This window comes from Acartia tonsa, chromosome 4 (genome assembly GCF_053477335.1).
Source record: "Acartia tonsa isolate MP-2025a chromosome 4, ASM5347733v1, whole genome shotgun sequence".
Lineage (NCBI taxonomy): Eukaryota > Metazoa > Arthropoda > Copepoda > Calanoida > Acartiidae > Acartia > Acartia tonsa.
Window position 1 is genome coordinate 11,387,740 of NC_137263.1, and position 18,995 is coordinate 11,406,734.

Sequence of the window (18,995 nt, forward strand, 5' to 3'; positions counted from 1 at the left end):
TTTGCTAAAATTATTTTGGTTGTATTGTATGCGAGGTATAACTAAACTCTGCACCTGCCGAATGGTCCCACGAATTTACGATTTACAGAACGAAAAAAATAGATCCTTTCATGATTCATCAATAACAATAAATGTTTTAGAACTACAAACAAGGAAGACAGGATTAGTAGTAGAACATCATAAACATAAAACATATAAATCATATTTGGTTTAATAAAATTTGGATTGTTTAGTTTTAAATACAAAGAAGTTTCGTGATTTTTCAGTTGTTTGCTGTAAACAATACCCCCAAAATTACCTAAACATAGGATTTTAACAAGGATAACAACATCTATGAAAGCGAAGCTCTGAAACGGTAGGACAAACCAACTTTAACACTTGTAGAGTGTAAGAACTAAATAATCAGAATAGAAATGTATAAAATCTGAAACAAAATTGTAAGTAAATTTGTTGAAAAAACTGCTTAATGCAGGATTTCAGAACATACTTACAGTTTTAGGACTTGATTATAGAGATGAGATGATTCGCTTTTAAAATTTACATTGTTGTCCAATGAATCAGTATTCCAAAAATCAGATCAATCGCATAATTATACATAAAAATTTGTTGTTAAAAAAGTAAACAATCAACATGTTAAAAATGGACGTACGGACATTCTGATAAAGATTATAGAGTTGCTATGCTTTCTAACTCGTCCCTAGCTACTACAGGAATCATATTGCAATGTTTAAAATGGATAGGACAATTTTAACATGCCTAAATTAACGAAAAGAGCTAAGCTAACCGTTACGGACGGACCGACCTTAATAATAGAAAAGCTTCGGCCTTAACAATACGGACATTGCAGATTACTTTTATTTATAGACTTCACTATAGAGATGCTTTGCTTATAATATTGTCTTTAATCGTCCTAGGAATCAATGTTCTATAAAATTAAATGAATAGAATAATTATTAATCAAAATAAAATTATGGACATTTTGGTATTTATTAAGTATATACATAGTTCTTTTCTTATGGTTTCTAAATTGTACCTAGCTGTTACAGGATTCATAATACAATGTTTAAAATGATAGGACGATTAAAACATTCTTAAATTAACAAGAAAAGGACGGACATACTGACAAAAATATAAAAAAGCTTTACTTATAACTTACAATTCACAGGAAACTAATGTAAACAAACACGATCATTTTATTTAAAGGTTTCTGAAAAAATAAACAATTTAGATCAGCGCAAAAAGGTTCCATATCAATTATTGTTACAATAATTTAGGGGAAAAATTATATATTAATTAGGATCTATATGTGATTCAAAATAGAATTAAATCACAGATCTGGACAGATCCAACGCTATGACAAAGTCAAAATATAATTTATTCTTCGATGTCATTTGAATCATTAGCAACTGTTCTCATTTTAGGGCCTCTACGCTCCAAACTTCTCTTCATATTCGACTCCTCACGTTCCTGAAAAGATAGGTAGGTACAAAATTAACGCAAAATTTCCTTGAAAAAAATTAATTTATGCCCCACATGTTTTATCTTGAAAGGTTAAATAATAAAGGATAATTTATTACAGTACATTCGGCTGCGCATCTTGCTCTGTATTAAAAATTTGAGGGAGTGGCAAAAAAAATAGTTCAAGACCAAAAATAAAAATAAAGGATTGCAAAAGCATCCTATGAAAAGCTTCCCAACAAATGAGAACTCTATCTGCTCATAGGTTGCCTCTAGATCTTAACGGACAAACAAAGAAAGTGAAATTTTCTATTTTTTTTTTCAGAGGGGGGGGGGGACCGGGGGTATTCTAGCAGCTTGTAATGCATGCTTATACAATTATCTAGTAACTAACCTTGGTTCCAGTTTTATCAAATTCACCAATTTTCTTTCCCTGGAAATCATTTGAAGAACGCTCAATTTGTTCCTGAATCCTTTTAGAGACCTCAGCTAGCTTTTTATCCTTGTGATTTTCCTGTTGCCAGAATATCTGCAGTAAATCCTCCAGCAGAACATCTTTGGTTTCCTGAGTCATCAGGAGGTCATCCAGTAGCTTCAACATCTCATCTGTTTCAATTCAATTTTGCTTAGTAGTTAGCTTTTTACAGAAAACTTCCTTCGTTAAAAATTAGATACGAAAATCATATAACATTTGTAGTTGTCATATATCTACTTATTTTTCATTTGTAAGATTTAAAACTTCTTTTTAATATTTCAAAAAAGCTTTTCATATCTTACGTTACTTCTCCTTAAAATCGACACGACATTTCTAACATGAACAAAGTTTTCGTATCCACTAAACGAATGGATGAATGAAACGACCTAAATGCAAAAAAGCTTAGCTTTTGTTTGTTTTTAAAATATAAATTTTAGGATATACTGCAGTTCACGGTAAAATATTGCTGGTAACGAATATTGCCAAAAATCTATGAATTTTAAAGGCTGCTAGCTGCCAAACGGCTGAATGTACAGATCATGCCCGCACACTATTTTAAGCAGCATAAGAAGGCCTACAAATAATCTGGAATAGCCATAAATCAATAATGCATAATTATCTTGCAGTGCAGAGAAATGCGCGAAAAAGGCCTATTTTACGCGTTTTTTCTTCAGTGAAGCTTTCCCTGTGCATCATTGGATCTTGGCTATCTCAGATTATTTGTAGGCCTTTTTATACCGCTAAAAATCGTGTGAGGGTATGATCTGTAAGTTCAGCCGTTTGGCAGCTACTAGCAGCCCTTAAAATTCATAGATTTTTGGCAATATTCGTTACCAGCAATATTTTACCGTGAACTGCAGTAGATACGAATTTTATAATGACAAATATATTGCAAATATTAGATACGCAGATAAATGGTAAAACTCTAAGCAAATTTTCCTTGTTTTCCATTAAGATATTGAATTATCTTGTTAATGCCAGTCTGCCGTTGGTCCCTGAATGAAATAAAAATACTAATTCATTTATTGACTTGTACAGTGTCAGATGCAAAACTACTTAAATACTTAAACGAAAAGAGCAAACTGTTAAGGAAGGACGAACCTATCCTATTTTAGAAAAGCTTCGCCTTTAAAAAGAACAACATTGACTGTGCGTACCTATCTGTTTCAGCCATCTTCTGAAGACAGGATTCAAGTTTAGCAGTGGCCACATCTGGAATTTCTTTCAAACATGTTTTCATTTTTTTCACACTCTCGTCTTCTTTTCCAGGCTTTCCCACCAACTTGGAATCCTTTAAGAAACAAACAAAATTAAATTACAAATGCAGTAATGACCCCCTTTCTTTGTCAATCTTTTCAATATTCTATGATTAAATAAATACGAATTCGTTTCGGATTAATCCGCAAATTTTAGAGAAAAAAAACGTTAGAATCCTAATCTGTTTAAAATATTCGTTTATTTTTTCAAATCCTATCAGAATCCAGCTTTATGAAAAGTACCTCATTTTACCATCCCTGGACTAAAAATACACACTACACTGTTTTCTCTACCTTTTCTCTCTCTTACCAAACAAATAACCAGTTCTGAATTTATTGTTCTATTTCCAGATTAATGCATTACAGAATATGTACAGTACAACATTGTCTTTGTTACTTTGCTATAAATTCCAAAAAAGTATCAAGATCTGCATACCTGACTTTCTTGTGATCCATTACTAACGGTTTCCCTTTGTGATGAAATTTCCTCGGTTCCAGTGCTCGTCTCTGCTCTTGTTGTATAATTTTGAATCATCGAAGATCTTAATCAAGAAAGAATACATAAAATTGTTATCGGACAGAATTATGCAGTTGGACTCAAACAAAGCAATTGATTAAAAGAGAAAAGGGTGAATAAGATTTGAGTCACTGGCAGTTTCCCTCGAAGTATTTAATGGAGCACAAAATCCCACCCATTACGCTTATTTCGAAGTAAATTGAAAATAAGGGTAGGGGAGTAGTTTAGTTTTAGTTTCAGGGTTAGAGCAACGCAAGTTTATGCCCCGAAAAATTAGGGACCCTCGTAAAGTTTAGGCTTATTACAAAACTACCCCCCTCCCTTTTTCTAATTAATTTAAAAAATAAGGTGGGAGGATTTAAGTGCTCGATAGGCTTTTTCAGGGAGGGCCTCAATTTATTTCAAACATAACAATCCTAGATAAAACATGTAGCATAAAATACCTGGATGAGATTGGAGCAAGACTTGTCCTGTTCTGAAACTCCAACTTTCTTTGATCTGAAATCGGCTGTTCTATCCTGTTCAGGTCAACAGATGAAGACCTAGCTGGAACCTGACCACCAAAGTTACCTGGCACAAATGATCCTTTTTATTTATCTGATTAAAAAAAAAATTCTTTATTAAAGTGGCTCATATAAGTTGGAATAAAAAGAAATTAGTCTGAATTATTTCTCTTTCAGGGAAAGTTTTAATCCTTTAAATACATTAGAAATTTAATAATCAAAAATAAGAATCATTTCCTTGCATAATAGGATCTACTGATAATGGTCTCGAAAACACTGATCTAGATCTATCAAAAGCAGCACTGTCGTCCATCATCAAAGATCTGCCAGTCCGAATGGACACATTATGTTGCTTCATTTCAGGTACAACCTGACGCGTGCCAACCAATAACATACTTTGGCTGCTCGGACGAATATAGGATTTTGTGTTATCTACAAAACTTTGACTGTCTGTTCTGTTATTGAAAATCTTATCATGTTTTGTTTTTATAACACCTTGGCTACTTGGCTTTGTATCAACTCTGTAAGATGGCACCGAAGGCTGATTCCAAGCAGGAGCAATTATACGTTGATGTTCATTATGACGTAGCAATGATTGATTTACATTTGAATTCGCCAGTGATTGACTTTCAGCTACAGACTGGTTTCTATGCTGAAGTTTGAATGGTTGGCTGCCATTTAGAGGCATTGACGATTGATATCCATTTTGAGATGGTATAAACTGACTTTCGCATAGCAAATCCATAGGCTGACTTCCATTCAGAGTCAATAGACTTTGGCTTTCATAATCCATCAGATTTTGGCTAGGCGCAAACATTTCCAGGCTAGAATCATGAAAACTTTTCTCATTCTCTGAAAATCTTCTCGCCCTATGATTGACCATTAAACGATTGTCTTGGTTGCGATTAGCCGGTTGGTTTTGACTTTTATGAAAAGGTAAAGTATCATTTTGTTCCTTTTCAAACATACTTTGACTTGGTCTGTTATTAAAAACATGAAACAAACTTTGACTTTCTGGTTCAATATTGATTCTCTGGCTGTTGGAACTTCCCTGACTTGACATAGGGAAAGATCCTTCGTTCTGATAGAAATGTTGTGAACTTTTGTGACCCATGTCACTGCTATTGCTCTGAGATTGTGAGAAATAATCCGAAGTATCTATATCAGAACCAAACTCTTCATTCCTAAGCTCACGGTTATTTTCCAACATTTTAACGTATTGATGAGCTAGTCCATTGTTGGGTCTATATTGGCAAGATCTATTTGATCCAGTTGGATTCTTATTACCAGAAACATCAGGCCAGATCTTGGTACGCAGTCTAGAAATAATAAGAGAAAAAAATTATCAACAGTTTTAGTTACAGAAATCGTAATGTTAGTTATGGTTACGTCCACAATTGTGAAGAGCTTTAGAAATTTTTATCAATATTATTAAATTTGCCAAGCTTAATACCACTAAAGATCTTAATGCCTAATATACGTAAAATTATTCATTATCACTTTGTCCGGTCAATTTGTTTGGCTTTTCTTATCATTTAAGTACATAGCTTTACAATTTTATTATGAGCTTCAATTTCAAAGTTTTTATGGATGTTGTCATCCTTGAACCCTTCAATAGGAGATGTAAAAACTAAAACAAGAACAAACCTTTTATACGGAGTTGGAACTTTCTTTCTTAGAATCTCATGATCATCCTTCTCCCCCTCATCATCCGCTTGAAGCCCCTGGCTATCATTTACTCCTCCGAAACTCCAGCCCTGACTTTCCACCTATCATCAAAATTTGAATATATTTTAAGTACTTCATAGCAGACAATTGACATTTAATGAAGATTTCTTTGTTCAATGTGCCGAACTTGCTTTTTCAGTCTTATTTACATTAAATTTTTAAAGATAAATGAGACTGTTTTTGTTATGCTGTGCTATTAAACCCGCGTCTACTGCGTAAAACCATGTACTCCGTTCGTCATTGGGAAGGTGATAAGTTCAATTCCCGGCAAAAACAACGTTATAATTGTTTTCCTTAAAAGTTGTTTCCAGTGCTGCTATTAGAAGTCAAAGTTGGGGGAATGCCTTAACCCTAAACAAGTGCAACTCATCACCATGCACAGTTAGGACTTTCAAACAAAGGTTGTGTCATCAAAGGGTTGGTTGTCTAGTATAGTTGGGATGTAAGCCCTGGAAAAAACTAGCCCTAGTCAAACGTTGTTATCAATTGTCTCAAGATGTATTTAGACTCTTCAATTTAATTGGCTTTTTCTTAGATTTTTCCAACCTAACAAGAACATTCTGTTAAGCTGTTCATTATAGCGGTAACCATGGATGTGGTCTTCTTTTTAATAAATATTTGTCAAACTTACCTGATCCGACATTTTAGACTTCCGAGACTGGAGCCATATTTTACTCCGACTGCTCTGATTCATTTTCTTTTTGTCTAATCTAAAATTAGTTTAACTGAGCTAGATCTTAAAAGTTAAATGGACAAGTCATAATTTATCAAGAATGCCCCAGTTATATTAAACAAACGCCTCAAACCGATAATCATCTTGGAGTCAATTAATGCAAGGGGTTAATACAGGAAGAGATCTTGAGTGACAATGGACGACTAATAAATTCACTTATCTTCTTATGATAAACAAAATTACCCCTTAAATAAATAAAATTACATATGGAAAATCCTAGCCATTCAACGTATCAAAGCCAACGAATGGTAAAACGCGTTAGAACCTTTAATTAACAGTTCAATATTCCTTCCTACTCTGAAAACTAGGGATGGCAATCCTTCTAATTTTTAGACCAGATTCGGATTCTTACAAGAATCCGTCCAAAAATAAAACGGATTCTCGATTCTTATTTTTAACGTGTTCCATATCCGGATTCTAGCAATATTTAAAGGCTTAATAAAAAAAATAAGGGATTCAATTTTACCGGGTACTGGGCAGAATCTAAAGCTGCTTTTTTTTTATCATATTTTAACAGTAGCTTTTCTTCTATTTCTGGACCCTACAGAGCGGCCAAAATGACTTTTAAAAATTAAAATATACATTCGGTCCAAAAAAACTCAAGATGATAATTTTAGCCTAACAATTAAGAATCCGAATCCGCTATTAAAAAACGGATTCCGGATTCCAAAATCGGATTGCCAACACTACTGAAAACAATGGAGTTTTTATTTAGAAAAACATTTTTGAAATAATAAGAAATTACGAACAATTTTGTGATCTCCGAAATTACCAAATCACTCACAGCATAAAGCTGTAAACTGCAGCAGCATTTGCTGGTCGTTTAAGAGTATCAAGTACTGTCGCACAAAAATTCAGCCGCATAACTCAAATGCAGTGTCACAGTTTTTACTATGAAAATTTTGTTTGGAATTTCCAATCTTGACTAGACCACTGCCATATATGGCAACCCAAAATTATCCATTTAAAAAAAAATTAAGATCAAATTTCACACAACCACTCTATATACGCTTAATGGATGCTGAATTTTTGTGACATTAGCAAAGCAACTGATAAAACATTAATTTCATTCCTAGTGTTTTTTTTTTTTTTGAAAATTAAACCGCATTTTCTCAAAATTCCAATTCGACTAATACCGCACCTGAACAAAATCTTTATGGAAAACAAAATATCCTACGACGACTCAAGTTATAATGGGATATAATTTCCCATTACGCAAAATCCTGAAAATGTCATGGGAATGGAATATACTATGCCATTGAATTCATTAGAAAATCTATATCACATTTTAAAATAAAAAAAAAGTATTCATTCGATTACAAAACACTGTGTATGTAAAACTATTTGTAAAAAATAACCAAGAATATGAACTGTAAAAAATATATTTAAAAAACAAAATCACACTATGAATGTTTCATAAATCATGATTTACATATTTTACTAAGTTACATAGGAAATAAACGGCTTAAATTAGAGAAATTATTATGATACAATTACTATTTTCTTTTGTAAATTTCAAGTTTTTCTTTTTATCCGAAATAACAATATTAACAATTTCGATTATTTAAATTGTAGAATTAACAAGATGTGTATTTACAAAAAATAAATTTTGATAAGAGTTGGTATACAAAAATAAATTAATTGAAAAATTCACTATAAAAATGCTAAGATGATTTAACCATTCTTAATGAAATGAAAATTGTAGAAATACACTAGAACGTGATCATCTCAGGGAGTACAAAATTTCATAAAAAAAGTTTTGAAGAATTTTAATTTATTTGAAAAATTTATGAGAACAAAATTAATATCTTACAGAATGATACATTTGACTGATTTTTCTATGATCAGTAATTCAGCTCTGTATTTACACAGCATTCAAAATCTAAAAACTTTGAATGAAAATAAAACATGCAACAAAAATCAATTTTACTTTCATTGACAATTATACAACATACAAAAAAATAATGAACATACAATTTAATACAAATATGAAACATCGTGATGTATAAAGTAGAATATAATGCCACGAGAGAAATATGAGCGCCATTTTGTCATCCATCCATCCTGCCATATTGTATCCAGGTACACTAAACCATGCCTTATACTGGATCATTTTGTCAGGAATTGTCATTTTTACCGACTGGATTATCTCTTACAAACCGCAGGCCATTGGTGATAACAGAGGTGTGAGTGTAGGGGCGTCCACAGGATCCTTCTTGTTGGCCAGTCGGGCTGCAATCTCCAGGGGAAACGGTGGTGTGAGCAACTAGCGCCTTTTTCATCAACGAGTTGGCCAGAAACTCCAAGGACTTGCGCTTTTTGGGTTGATTATCAGTGTTGACGGCAGTGGTGGCTTTATCAGTTGTGCGAATATCATCAGAAACATTGGTTTTACTGATAGATGGGGAACCATTGACTTCACGCGGAGGAGGTTTTCTTATCGTGCAAATAACTGACTTTGAAACAGCTGTTGTTGTGGCAGTTGATGTAGTTTTAGAGTCAACAGTTGGGGAAATGGCAGCGGAAGGAGATTTTGATAATGACTCAAGCTCGTTCGATATATTTGTACTAATATCTGAACTATCTCTAGGAGGTTTTTCTTTAGCAATGTTTAAGACATCACTTTGTGATGCTTTATTGCCAAGAACATTAAAGGCTAATTTCATTGATTTGATAAGTTCACTTTTATCAGGGGCAGTCTCATTAGCTGTGCTTTCATCAGAAGCGTTGACAACAGTATCATTAGCGACAGCTGCTTTATTTAAATCTTGATCACCCTCTGGTTGTGAGAAATCTCTTTTGTCATGGTCTACATCAACTGAAGGAATACCATCTGAAACTTGAAGAAGGGGTGTTAAAGATATCTTTTCATTAATACAAATAATTTCACTCAAATTTTGACAATTGGTCTTAACTTCATCGCTAGCGGGTGGCTGAACAGTTGCTAACTCTAATATCACGTTGGTACCGAGGGGAGGAACTTCATCAATAAACTCGACAGAACTTGTGTCATCGTTCACCATTCCATCCGTCTTGTCCTGCTCAACCTCCATCTGAACAAGCTCTTCGATAGTTTGATCTTCAATGTCATCAGCAGTTGTGCTGCCGCCAGGAGCATTGCCACGTGATTCAACATTCAACAATGCATCCTTTTTTCTCCACCAGGATGAGATGGTGGACACCGAGATGTCCAAGTCCCTGGCCACTGCAACCTGAGACTCACCGTCGTTGATCCTTTGAATTGCCTCTTGTTTCACTTCAATTGGCATAAACTGTCTGCATGGAGATTCTGATAGTTGATAACCTATTGTGCTCTGCCTTCGGGGTCGTGATTTTGTGCCTTGTTCAAAAATCTTCTTTGCTGAAACATCTTTTAGTTGACTTGGCTGTGGAGGCTCAACCTTATTTATTGTACTGACGGAGATGCTTTGAAGCTGAGCTGTAGACGAAGAGGATTCGCTGGAGCTTACAGATCTTCGCGAGGGTCTTGTCTTGACCAAGCTTTTATCATCATTGTGTACATCTGACAAATTTTGTTCTTTGGTTTTTGTTCTCTTCCTCCTTTTATCTGTTTGTGTAACACTGTCTCCACTACCAGCTGATTTGTCTTCTCCTGAACTTGAGTTGTCCTGTCCATAGCTGTCTAGATCTTTATCAGTTGCAGCTGTTGCCTTTCTCTTTACCCTTTCCAGCCTACGCTTGACAAAAGCTTTAGCACCTGCTCCGAGCATATTTTTGTTGCCATCATCAGAGCTCTCTGCAGAATTAGACTCTCTTGACTGAGGAATTCTACTACGCAGATCTGATCTCATTTGCCACCATTTTGTGACAACATTGACAGGAATGTCTAGATCAGCCGAGACAACGGAAATGATTTCTCCTGCGTCAATTCTGTCGAGAACAGATATTTTTAGGTCCAGTGGGAATATGCTTCGCCTTAGTCTGTGAACCGGTGAGGTCGGACGGGACACTACTCGTCTTCGCTTGGCAAGATCATGGCGCGGCAATAAATTTTCAGTAAGGTCACTTTGCAGTCTTTTTTGAACGCGGGAAGCAGGTGGGTCAAACTTGACTGGAGATAAATTACCAACACAGGCAGGTTTGTGATCAACATTCACAGAGATTTCCCTGTCAATTGGCTCCGTTGAACTGGACCTGGAACCTTTAATTGGAGACCCAAAGTGAATAAGACTTTCATGGTTGTAAATCATGGCTATCTCATTATCATCAAATGCGCTGACATGTAGCATCTTCTTTGAAGTACTCAAAACAGTTTTCATCACTTGATCAAGAATAAGATTTAAAGTTTCGGTTATCTCACTTGGAATGAGTTGAGCTTCGTCTTGAGTTTTACGCATGCTGCGTCTCCTATTACTTCTCCTCGTTGGTGTTTCTTGTTCATCTGAGGATTGTTTGACTTCTTTCTGTGTATCTTTAATCTCAAGTCTTTCTGAACCACGCCTAGGTAATGACCTTCTTCCCACTCTTGACGATGAGGCGGAATTTTCTCCAACTTCAGAAGATTTCTTAGTCTGCTTTGCTTCAACTCTATCCAATAAATTTCGCACAACTCTTTTCACATCCTTGTCAACCTTTTTATCTTTTAAAATACGTCCTCCCCTGGACTTGCGAGATTTTTCCCTTTTTTCTTTGGCTTTCAGAAGTTTCGCCTCCTTCTCCTTAGTTTCTTTGAACCTTGTTGTCCTGTTATGTGTGGGAACTAGAGGGACTTTGCTGAAATCCTTGGCCGGTCGAGGCTTCTTTCTTGGCGTGTTCTCATCTTAACAAAAAATATGAGTTGATAGTATGCAACCCAAAAATAGTCTCTAATTATGCTTATAATAAAGTTATAGGATATTTGTCTGTCTCTGTACCGAAGAATCTTGATAACCGCTGAACCGATGTGGTTCCCCTTTACAAGGTAGCTTCTCAAAGTTCATGTGAAAGTTTTTAACTATTTTGGGGGAGGGTACCACCAACCTCCCAAGAGAAATCGCCACTAAAAAAATTACTACCCCCTCCCCCAAAAACAAAAAATCCTCCCCGAAATTCATCTCCACTCTCCTTAACGGGGCGTAGCCACTATTTTTCTATAAATTGACTGAGATTTACCTGATTGACTAGACGATTTCTTCAACATCCTGACGGTTGACTTGAGACCCCCACCATGACCTTTCCTCCTACGTCCTCTTTTAGTAGGAGATAAAGCCGCCAGAGGGAGTCCACCACATAATAAAATATGAGCGTGGAAGTCGCTGGCTACATCAAATTTTTCCTCGCATTTTGAACAAGAAAAAACTTTGGGCTTTGGCTCTTCCTTTACTTGTATAACCTTGCTCGGGCCAACCTATAATAAATATGATTTGATTAGATACATGAATATGAATATTTATAAATAACAAATTGAGATGTGTTTAAGGCTTGCTAACGGAAATAAACAGGGTTCCGGAGCCGGAGCAGCAACATTTTTGGTGGAGCCGGATCCGTATTTTTCGTTAAAAACGGCTCCGGCTCCGGACTAGCTAAAAATGATTTTTTAAAGTAATATTATAATTTGGCAACGGTCTATTTCCATATAATAAACTGAAAAACTATTGTTACTTAACAAATAGACACACATCCTTCTACTTTTATACCTATAGCTTTAATCAAATAAAAGCAAAATATTTTATATTATTTATTTTATTTTATCAAATTCAACAATGAAAAAAAATTGATATATTCATTTTAAGGTAGGAGCCGGAGCCGCATCAAAATCATACGGCTCCGACACCCTGGAAATAAATATGACCTATATTCGTTTATAAAGACAATATATTAAATTGAAGAAAGTACGCAATTTCATGTAACTAAAGTAATAAAAAAAAATACCTAAACATTCCTGTAAAAAAAAAAACTTTGGGTACTCCTATAATAAATGAGTAATAATCATGAAATTAAGAGAATTCAATATCTTACCTGTGGAAAAAGCAAAGCTGGTGGCCTCTGAAGGTCATGTTTTATGAAAACATGAGTAACAACGCAATGAGGATGTGCCTCCCACTTATGATGCATTATTTCAACAACATCATCGTACTCAATACCACACCCGCTGCATACAAAGGTGTGTTCTATTTCCCACTCGCCAGCAAGGGTGTTTGATACATTCTTAGGGGTCTCCTGATCGTCAGTCTTTACTTTTTCTTCCTTGTTGTGGCGGCTTCGACCCTTAGAATACTTTATTGACTTTCCAGTTTGTTTTAATTCAAGTCGATTTGGCATGGTGGGATTTTTAAACTGTTGCACAGAATCGAAACTTTTGTCGGTTGCTTTCTTGTTCTTCTTCTGTGCTAATGAAGAGTCAAAGGATTCCTTAACCCGTCTTTGTTCTGCCCAGGGCAGTGAGGATAGTTTCAGTAGAAAGTTTCGTTGTACCTGGCTGTTACTAATCACCGGCCGCTGGCGGTCAGTGATTTGACTAGTTAGTTTTCGAGTCAGGGCCGATGCTGTTTGTAAAGTCGGAGACGATAAACCTGCAGATTTGTCCTGTTGCTGCTTTTTTCTACCACTTGAATTTCTGGTCCGAACAAGGCCAAGTTCATCTGGCAAATCACCAGACACAGTCTTAGGATCTTCCCGCGTTTTTGCATCCTCAGTTGAAGTCATAGTGGGTGATGGGGTTGAAATAATGCGACTATCTTCATTTGAGGTGTCCAGGTCATTGTTTAAAGTTGCTAGAACTTCATAGGACTGCCATGAAAGCTGGTCATCTTTAGGTTCCCATCCGCCTGTCTCCCAGACATCCTTCACCGTCCAATCTCCAGAATAGTTCATCCGCACCAGACCTAAATTTTTCAATTAATTAACCAAGAATAGCACAGAAATAACTAACAAACGAAATTTTAGACGTTAAAAGAACAATAAATGTTTTTCCTATCATATTTAGTAGTAAGGATTTTATGTTTGGTCTTATTAGGTTGTTCTTTACGGGAAAGCATTAAAAATATCCTTGCGGTGGTTTAAATATATTTTTCTGACCTTTCACTATTGTCACGAAGCTAAATTAGCTGTTTATAATATTAATCATATAAAAGATACTATATGAGGATTTGTGTGTGTGTGTGCCTGTCTGTACCGAAAATCTGGATAACCACTGCACTGAACCAATATAAATCTCCTTTACAGTATAACTCTCGAAGAGGTTTATTTAAAAGTCTAATCTGAATGAAATTATTTAACCGTATCATAAAAAACCACGACTAGAAAAAATCTGCCCCCCCTTCTTTCGAGAGCTTAAAGGTAATAGGCAATCAACATTAGCTAATACAATTTTGTTAATATACTCTAAAAATTACCTAAAGCATTTGGACGATTGTTTAAAAATTGATTAGCATCTTCAGTCTTTAGATGATTCAACTTGCCATGCATGTTGTTGAACGTTGTCTCAGGAACTCGAAATACAGATTCTAAATAAAATATAATATTGAAAAATAAGACTAATTTTGGCTAATTAATTTCAAATTTATTTAGGTATTTTATAAAACCGCCCTAAACCATGTTTCATTATAATACCTATTGAAAAAAAGGTTATGAATTTACCAGTTATGTATTTAGAAAGTTCGTCTGTGTGTTCTAAAGGTGGAACCTTAGCTTCCTTGGGCTTATCTGACAATCTTCTGACGGCGCCCATCATGCCACTGTTGGTCTCACTGCACTTCTTCTTGTGCGTTACAAGCTCGAGGTAGGAGTTGAAGCCGTTGCCGCAGCTTAGGCACACGTAGTCGCCCTTACCTAGGACCACTTCATTCACCAAGTGCCCAACTTTCTTTCTGTCTTTGATATTAAAGCTGGGAGATTTTGCCTTGGTCTGAGCCACGGCTTCATAAGGTTTCTTTAGAGAACTTAGTTTCTTCTTGGAAGATTTCGGCTCTTTGCTCTTCTTGGCTTCTATATAATTTAAAATTAATACACATTAAATAAAAATATTTTTTTAATAAATAAAATATACCTAGCATCTTTTAAGAGGTTAGGTAAATGCTTTTAAAACATCTTAATAGTTAGGACAAAGGACGATAAATTAATGTGCCCTCCAACTATGAAATAATAAATATTGCTTTTAAATTTTGTTGTTGTTTAAATACAACCATAGGAAAGCCTATTGGGTCTTTAGAATGTATTTTCAGTCATGATTTAACATTGTTCTCTACCATAGGATATAGTATTCAACCTTTTCTTAAAACTTTAAAGCATAATGGTAATACAAATTTTAACGTACCTTTTACTTTATTTTCTGAGGGCGATGCCATTTTCTCAGCATTCTCGGTTATTTGAGCCATGCCTTTAACAGCCTTCTTGAGATCAGTAGAAGTATCTTGACTATCGGCAGATTTAAAATGATCAGGCAACCTTTCAGATAATTGCTGGAGGCTTTTATTTGTGGCCTCCTTGAAAGATTCAGTCTCAGATGCCGGAACCTTATTAACTACATCAGTCTTGAATTTACCGAAATCTAAAAAAAAATATTATCTGATTATAACGTAGGAACTACCTTTCTTTATTTTTTTTTTAATAGTTAATAGCATTGCAATAGTTTGAACAACGACTATCAAAAAAACTGAAATACTTGGATTACCATACTGTTAAAAATATTTAGTGATGCTACGTTACACGATGCATAGCAAATTACCAAAGAGACGTTGGTTATTGTTGTCAGATTGGCTTTAATGACAATATACCCTGTGTGCTTGTTGAGAAATGGAGTATTGGAACCCCTAGTTGTTGAGTCTAAATAAAGTTAAGCAACTGCTTTTAAAAATAGTTTTTTTTGTTACCTAAATCAAATTTGTCATAATCTTGCTCAGCCAGGGAAATGGCCACCAACGTTTTTGTCCTTGACTTGCATTCACGTTGGGGCCTCGACGAGGAGGAGGTCCGGCGCCTGTTTGACAGGTCAGACTCATTTTCACTATTGCTATTGAACTCATCTGAATGATCATTTGTTTCTAGCTGGCTCAGCCTGTGCTGGACAGCAACCTGCCTTTGAGGCCGGGTGCTACGCATAGGCTTCAATATTTTACATCCACCTAAAATATTTATCGTAAAAATTCAAATAATAAACTTCAAAATAATAAGGGGGGGGGGGGGGTTTAATGCAACCATCTCGTAATCAGTGAGCAAATGGCACTTAGAATTCAAATTTCGATCTAAACTTTTGCATGAGTAATCCTTGGTAGGTCTATTTTCCCTAAATCAAACAAAAAGTTGGAAAAGTAACGGCTGGCGGCTCAGCCGTTTAGCCGTTTTTTGCCTATTTTCAGGATAAATTCATCATCAATTACGTAGGAATCAACTATTTAAAACATATTTTTAGTTTAATGCATGTTAAATAATAGCAATAACCATTTTTGAAACTTCTAGTACTAACAGATACTGTCTAGAACCGTTTAATAGCGTTTTGGAGTGGCAACGAGAATAAGGTGGAGATAGGTTTCGTGAATAATTTGTACTATAGATATCTAAAAAATGGCAAAACTGCTGAGCCGCCAGCCGTTAGCCGTTACTTTTCCAACTTTTTGTTCGATTTAGGGAAAATAGACCTACCAAGGATTACTCATGCAAAATTTCAGATTTAAATTCGAATTCTAAGTGCCATTTGCTCACTGATTACGAGATGGTTGCATTAAAAACTCCCCCCTTACATAGGTACCGTTGATTTATAAAAAGTAGTTATAAAGGCTAAAGGTTAGCATTTCCAAAATAAGGCCCCGGGATGATTTAAGGCTATATTATTCCTTGATTTAGTCTGGCAAGGGTTTTAGGCTATTTATTTGTCCCTATCGAGCTCTTCAAATACCAAAACCTGAGATGCTAGAGGAGTAGCTGCTAGTATATAATAAAGAAATCAAAATAATGTCTCATTTACTCGGTGGGAGAGTATAATTCAATATTAAGAAAATATTAAGTGCACATAATTTATTCTACTTCGCGACGTGAGGTAATAATAATATTTTTTGTAAATTATTGATTCTTAATTTCTTTCTCTATTAGTGCTTATCGAGTACTGAATCCTTTCCCTTATTTTAAAAATATCCTACCCCCCCCCCCCCTTTTGTTTATTAAAAAATGAGATGAGGGGGGGTCCGTGTTTCACTTGGAGGCACTTACAGGAAAACCACCGAAAAAAGTAATGAAATAACAAAGGAGTTATTTTTAGAAATTTACCTGACTCCGCTTGTTTTTTCAATGTTCTACGAATCTTTTTAAGGCCATTCTTTCTTTTGTGCGAAAAATTTTTAGATATCTTCTTATCGTTTCGTGGCTTATTGTGGCCATTAAGACGGTCAGTTTGGTTATCACCACGTCTCTTGTCATTCTCTTTGTGAAGAATGTGTTGTTCAGATTGTTTATGTTTGGTCAGGTGACCTCTTAAAGTTGAAGCTGTTCCCATTATTGCTAAGCATTCATGACACCTTAAAAAAAACAATATTGGACGACCTAGATTTTTTAGAATTAAGGGTAGTAAGTAGTGTAGTGCAGCATTAACAATCCATATAGGATAAAAAAAAATCAATAAAATATTGGCAGGCTTATAAAAATATTATTGCAAATGAATTCTTGTAAATTAATTTAAAGTAAATACTTATAATATGCTAATAAAAAAGTATTTGTCATTTAACGTAAGTGTCGTACACGTGCTATACTTTTTAATAGACATACCCCTAGTTGTCAAGGTTAATTTTAACATGTTTCAGTCTTTGTATGTATAATATAAGGGACAGAAAATCAAAAATAAATTTTAAAACTTTTGGTTACCTATAAAAAGATTGAGGTAATTCATCTAATTTCTGTTTGGTCACAAGATTTGTTATGCTGAATTGGCTAACCACATCTACGGACAGAAGCTGAGGATTTGCATGATACTGGTGCAGATGCACACTGTAACTATTCTCACTAGGTACACTAGTATCACACAACGGACATAGCCATGTACCGTCTGATCTTGCTTCACTGGGGTTGAGTCTTAATATTTCAGAAACCTCTATATGATGGCCGTTTATTGACGGGTTCACTTTAATTATTGCACTGCTTGAATGATCTAAATCTGTTACTTTATCTTTAGATGGTCCATTAAAGGATTCCTCTTTTACATTAGAAGGTTTAGTGTCATCTACAACAGTAGATGTAAATTTTGGGATATCTTCTACGTTTATAACAGATGATTCATAACTGTTTTGGATTGATTTTAATGAAATGCCATCATCTAAACTTGTTGTCGGACTTGTCTTGTCTTCCTGCTCTTTAAAAGTCTTCTCTTTTTTTGTTTCTGAAGTTAATATTTCGTCTAACGATGTTTTAGGCGTTAGTACTTCATCTGAAGTAGTTTTAAGCGATGGAACTTTTTCTGGAGTGGTTTGAGGACGAGGTATTAGGATTTCTCCAGTTGTTTCTTCTAAAATAGTTTCAGCTGTAAAAATATCTTCTTGGGTTGTTTTTTCGCAGGTTGAATTCACTAAGGAAACTTCTTCAGAGGTTGTTTTAGGTGTTGTATCATCTGGAGACGTTAAGATTTCTTCTGAAGTTTTCTGAACATTTGAAACTTCTTCTTGGGTTGTTTTTAATGTCGAGGTTTCTTCAGGAGATTTTGCAGCCTCTCCAATAGTCGTTAAATCCTGTTCTGTAGGCGTTAAAACCGGTTCTTCTAATGAAGTCTTTTTTGATAAGCTTTCTTCTAAAGTTTTGCTAGGCGTCAATTTTACCCCCTTCGTTATGTTGGGTGTTACTTCGACTTCAGGCGTAGCAACTTCTTGGGTATCTAAAGGTGTTACAACTTCTTCCGATTTAAGTTCAATATCTCCCTCGGAAGCGTTGGTTATCAAATTGCTTTCATTAGGAGAAAAAGCATCTTTTGACTTTAGCAATATCGATGATTTTTTCTCATCAGCTATAATAGAGGATTTATCTTCTGAAGTTTCTGTTGATGCAACTTTTTCTGAATTCGAGGAAGATTTAATTTCTTGTGATAAACCAACTTTGGGAGGGATTACATACTGCCCCTCAACTGAAGAATCATCACTGATAAGAGGCTTAGTGGACTTTTTATCTAGTAATTTATTATTGGCAATATTATGACTATCATCAACTACTATGGCACTGCTTTCCACTTTGTGTTTCTCTTTGGCGATTAAAATATCGACTGCTGAGTTCGCAGGAGTTAGAATTTCCCTGTCCTCCGTCATCCCCTCCTCCCCTTGCTCCCCCTCCTTGACAGGGGAGCTGTACTCGGTGCCAGGGACCATCGAAATTTAGTTCTTCTGACCTCACCATCGATATTATCGTCAAAGCATTT

At 35.2% G+C, this 18,995-nt stretch overlaps 2 protein-coding genes across 2 annotated transcripts; both read right to left on the bottom strand.

Annotated features, from left to right (window-relative positions):
• Window positions 1-1,204: 1,204 nt before the first annotated feature.
• On the bottom strand, window positions 1,205-6,673 carry LOC145316061 (uncharacterized). Its single transcript, XM_080156350.1, has 9 exons — window positions 6,569-6,673; window positions 5,857-5,978; window positions 4,446-5,528; window positions 4,150-4,275; window positions 3,626-3,731; window positions 3,091-3,224; window positions 2,873-2,928; window positions 1,853-2,064; window positions 1,205-1,467 (listed from the first exon to the last, which is right to left on the bottom strand). Exons 1-9 carry the CDS (start codon window positions 6,629-6,631, stop codon window positions 1,375-1,377), a joined length of 1,995 nt encoding a protein of 664 aa, XP_080012476.1. The 5' UTR covers window positions 6,632-6,673; the 3' UTR covers window positions 1,205-1,374.
• Window positions 6,674-8,036: 1,363 nt separating this feature from the next.
• On the bottom strand, window positions 8,037-18,945 carry LOC145316062 (uncharacterized). The gene is made up of 9 exons (XM_080156351.1): window positions 17,462-18,945; window positions 16,871-17,118; window positions 15,481-15,732; window positions 14,925-15,158; window positions 14,249-14,596; window positions 14,005-14,115; window positions 12,629-13,494; window positions 11,783-12,017; window positions 8,037-11,450 (listed from the first exon to the last, which is right to left on the bottom strand). The coding sequence occupies exons 1-9, from the start codon at window positions 18,943-18,945 to the stop codon at window positions 8,788-8,790; spliced, it is 6,441 nt and encodes a 2,146-aa protein (XP_080012477.1). The 3' UTR covers window positions 8,037-8,787.
• Between the last annotated feature and the right edge of the window lie 50 nt (window positions 18,946-18,995).

Bases quoted from the DNA above. Each gene is read 5' to 3' on its own strand.
- LOC145316061 (XM_080156350.1), bottom strand. From the start codon at position 6,631: ATGAATCAGAGCAGTCGGAGTAAAATATGGCTCCAGTCTCGGAAGTCT. The intron at 3,225-3,625 runs GTATGCAGATCT...TGTTTCTTAAAG, and splicing joins ATGGATCACAAGAAAGTCAG to GATTCCAAGTTGGTGGGAAA. The intron at 1,468-1,852 runs GTTAGTTACTAG...CTATCTTTTCAG, and splicing joins TTGATAAAACTGGAACCAAG to GAACGTGAGGAGTCGAATAT.
- LOC145316062 (XM_080156351.1), bottom strand. From the start codon at position 18,945: ATGGTCCCTGGCACCGAGTACAGCTCCCCTGTCAAGGAGGGGGAGCAA. The intron at 17,119-17,461 runs GTAACCAAAAGT...GTTTTTTTTAAG, and splicing joins TTACCTCAATCTTTTTATAG to GTGTCATGAATGCTTAGCAA. The intron at 15,733-16,870 runs GTAAATTTCTAA...TAAATATTTTAG, and splicing joins GAAAAAACAAGCGGAGTCAG to GTGGATGTAAAATATTGAAG.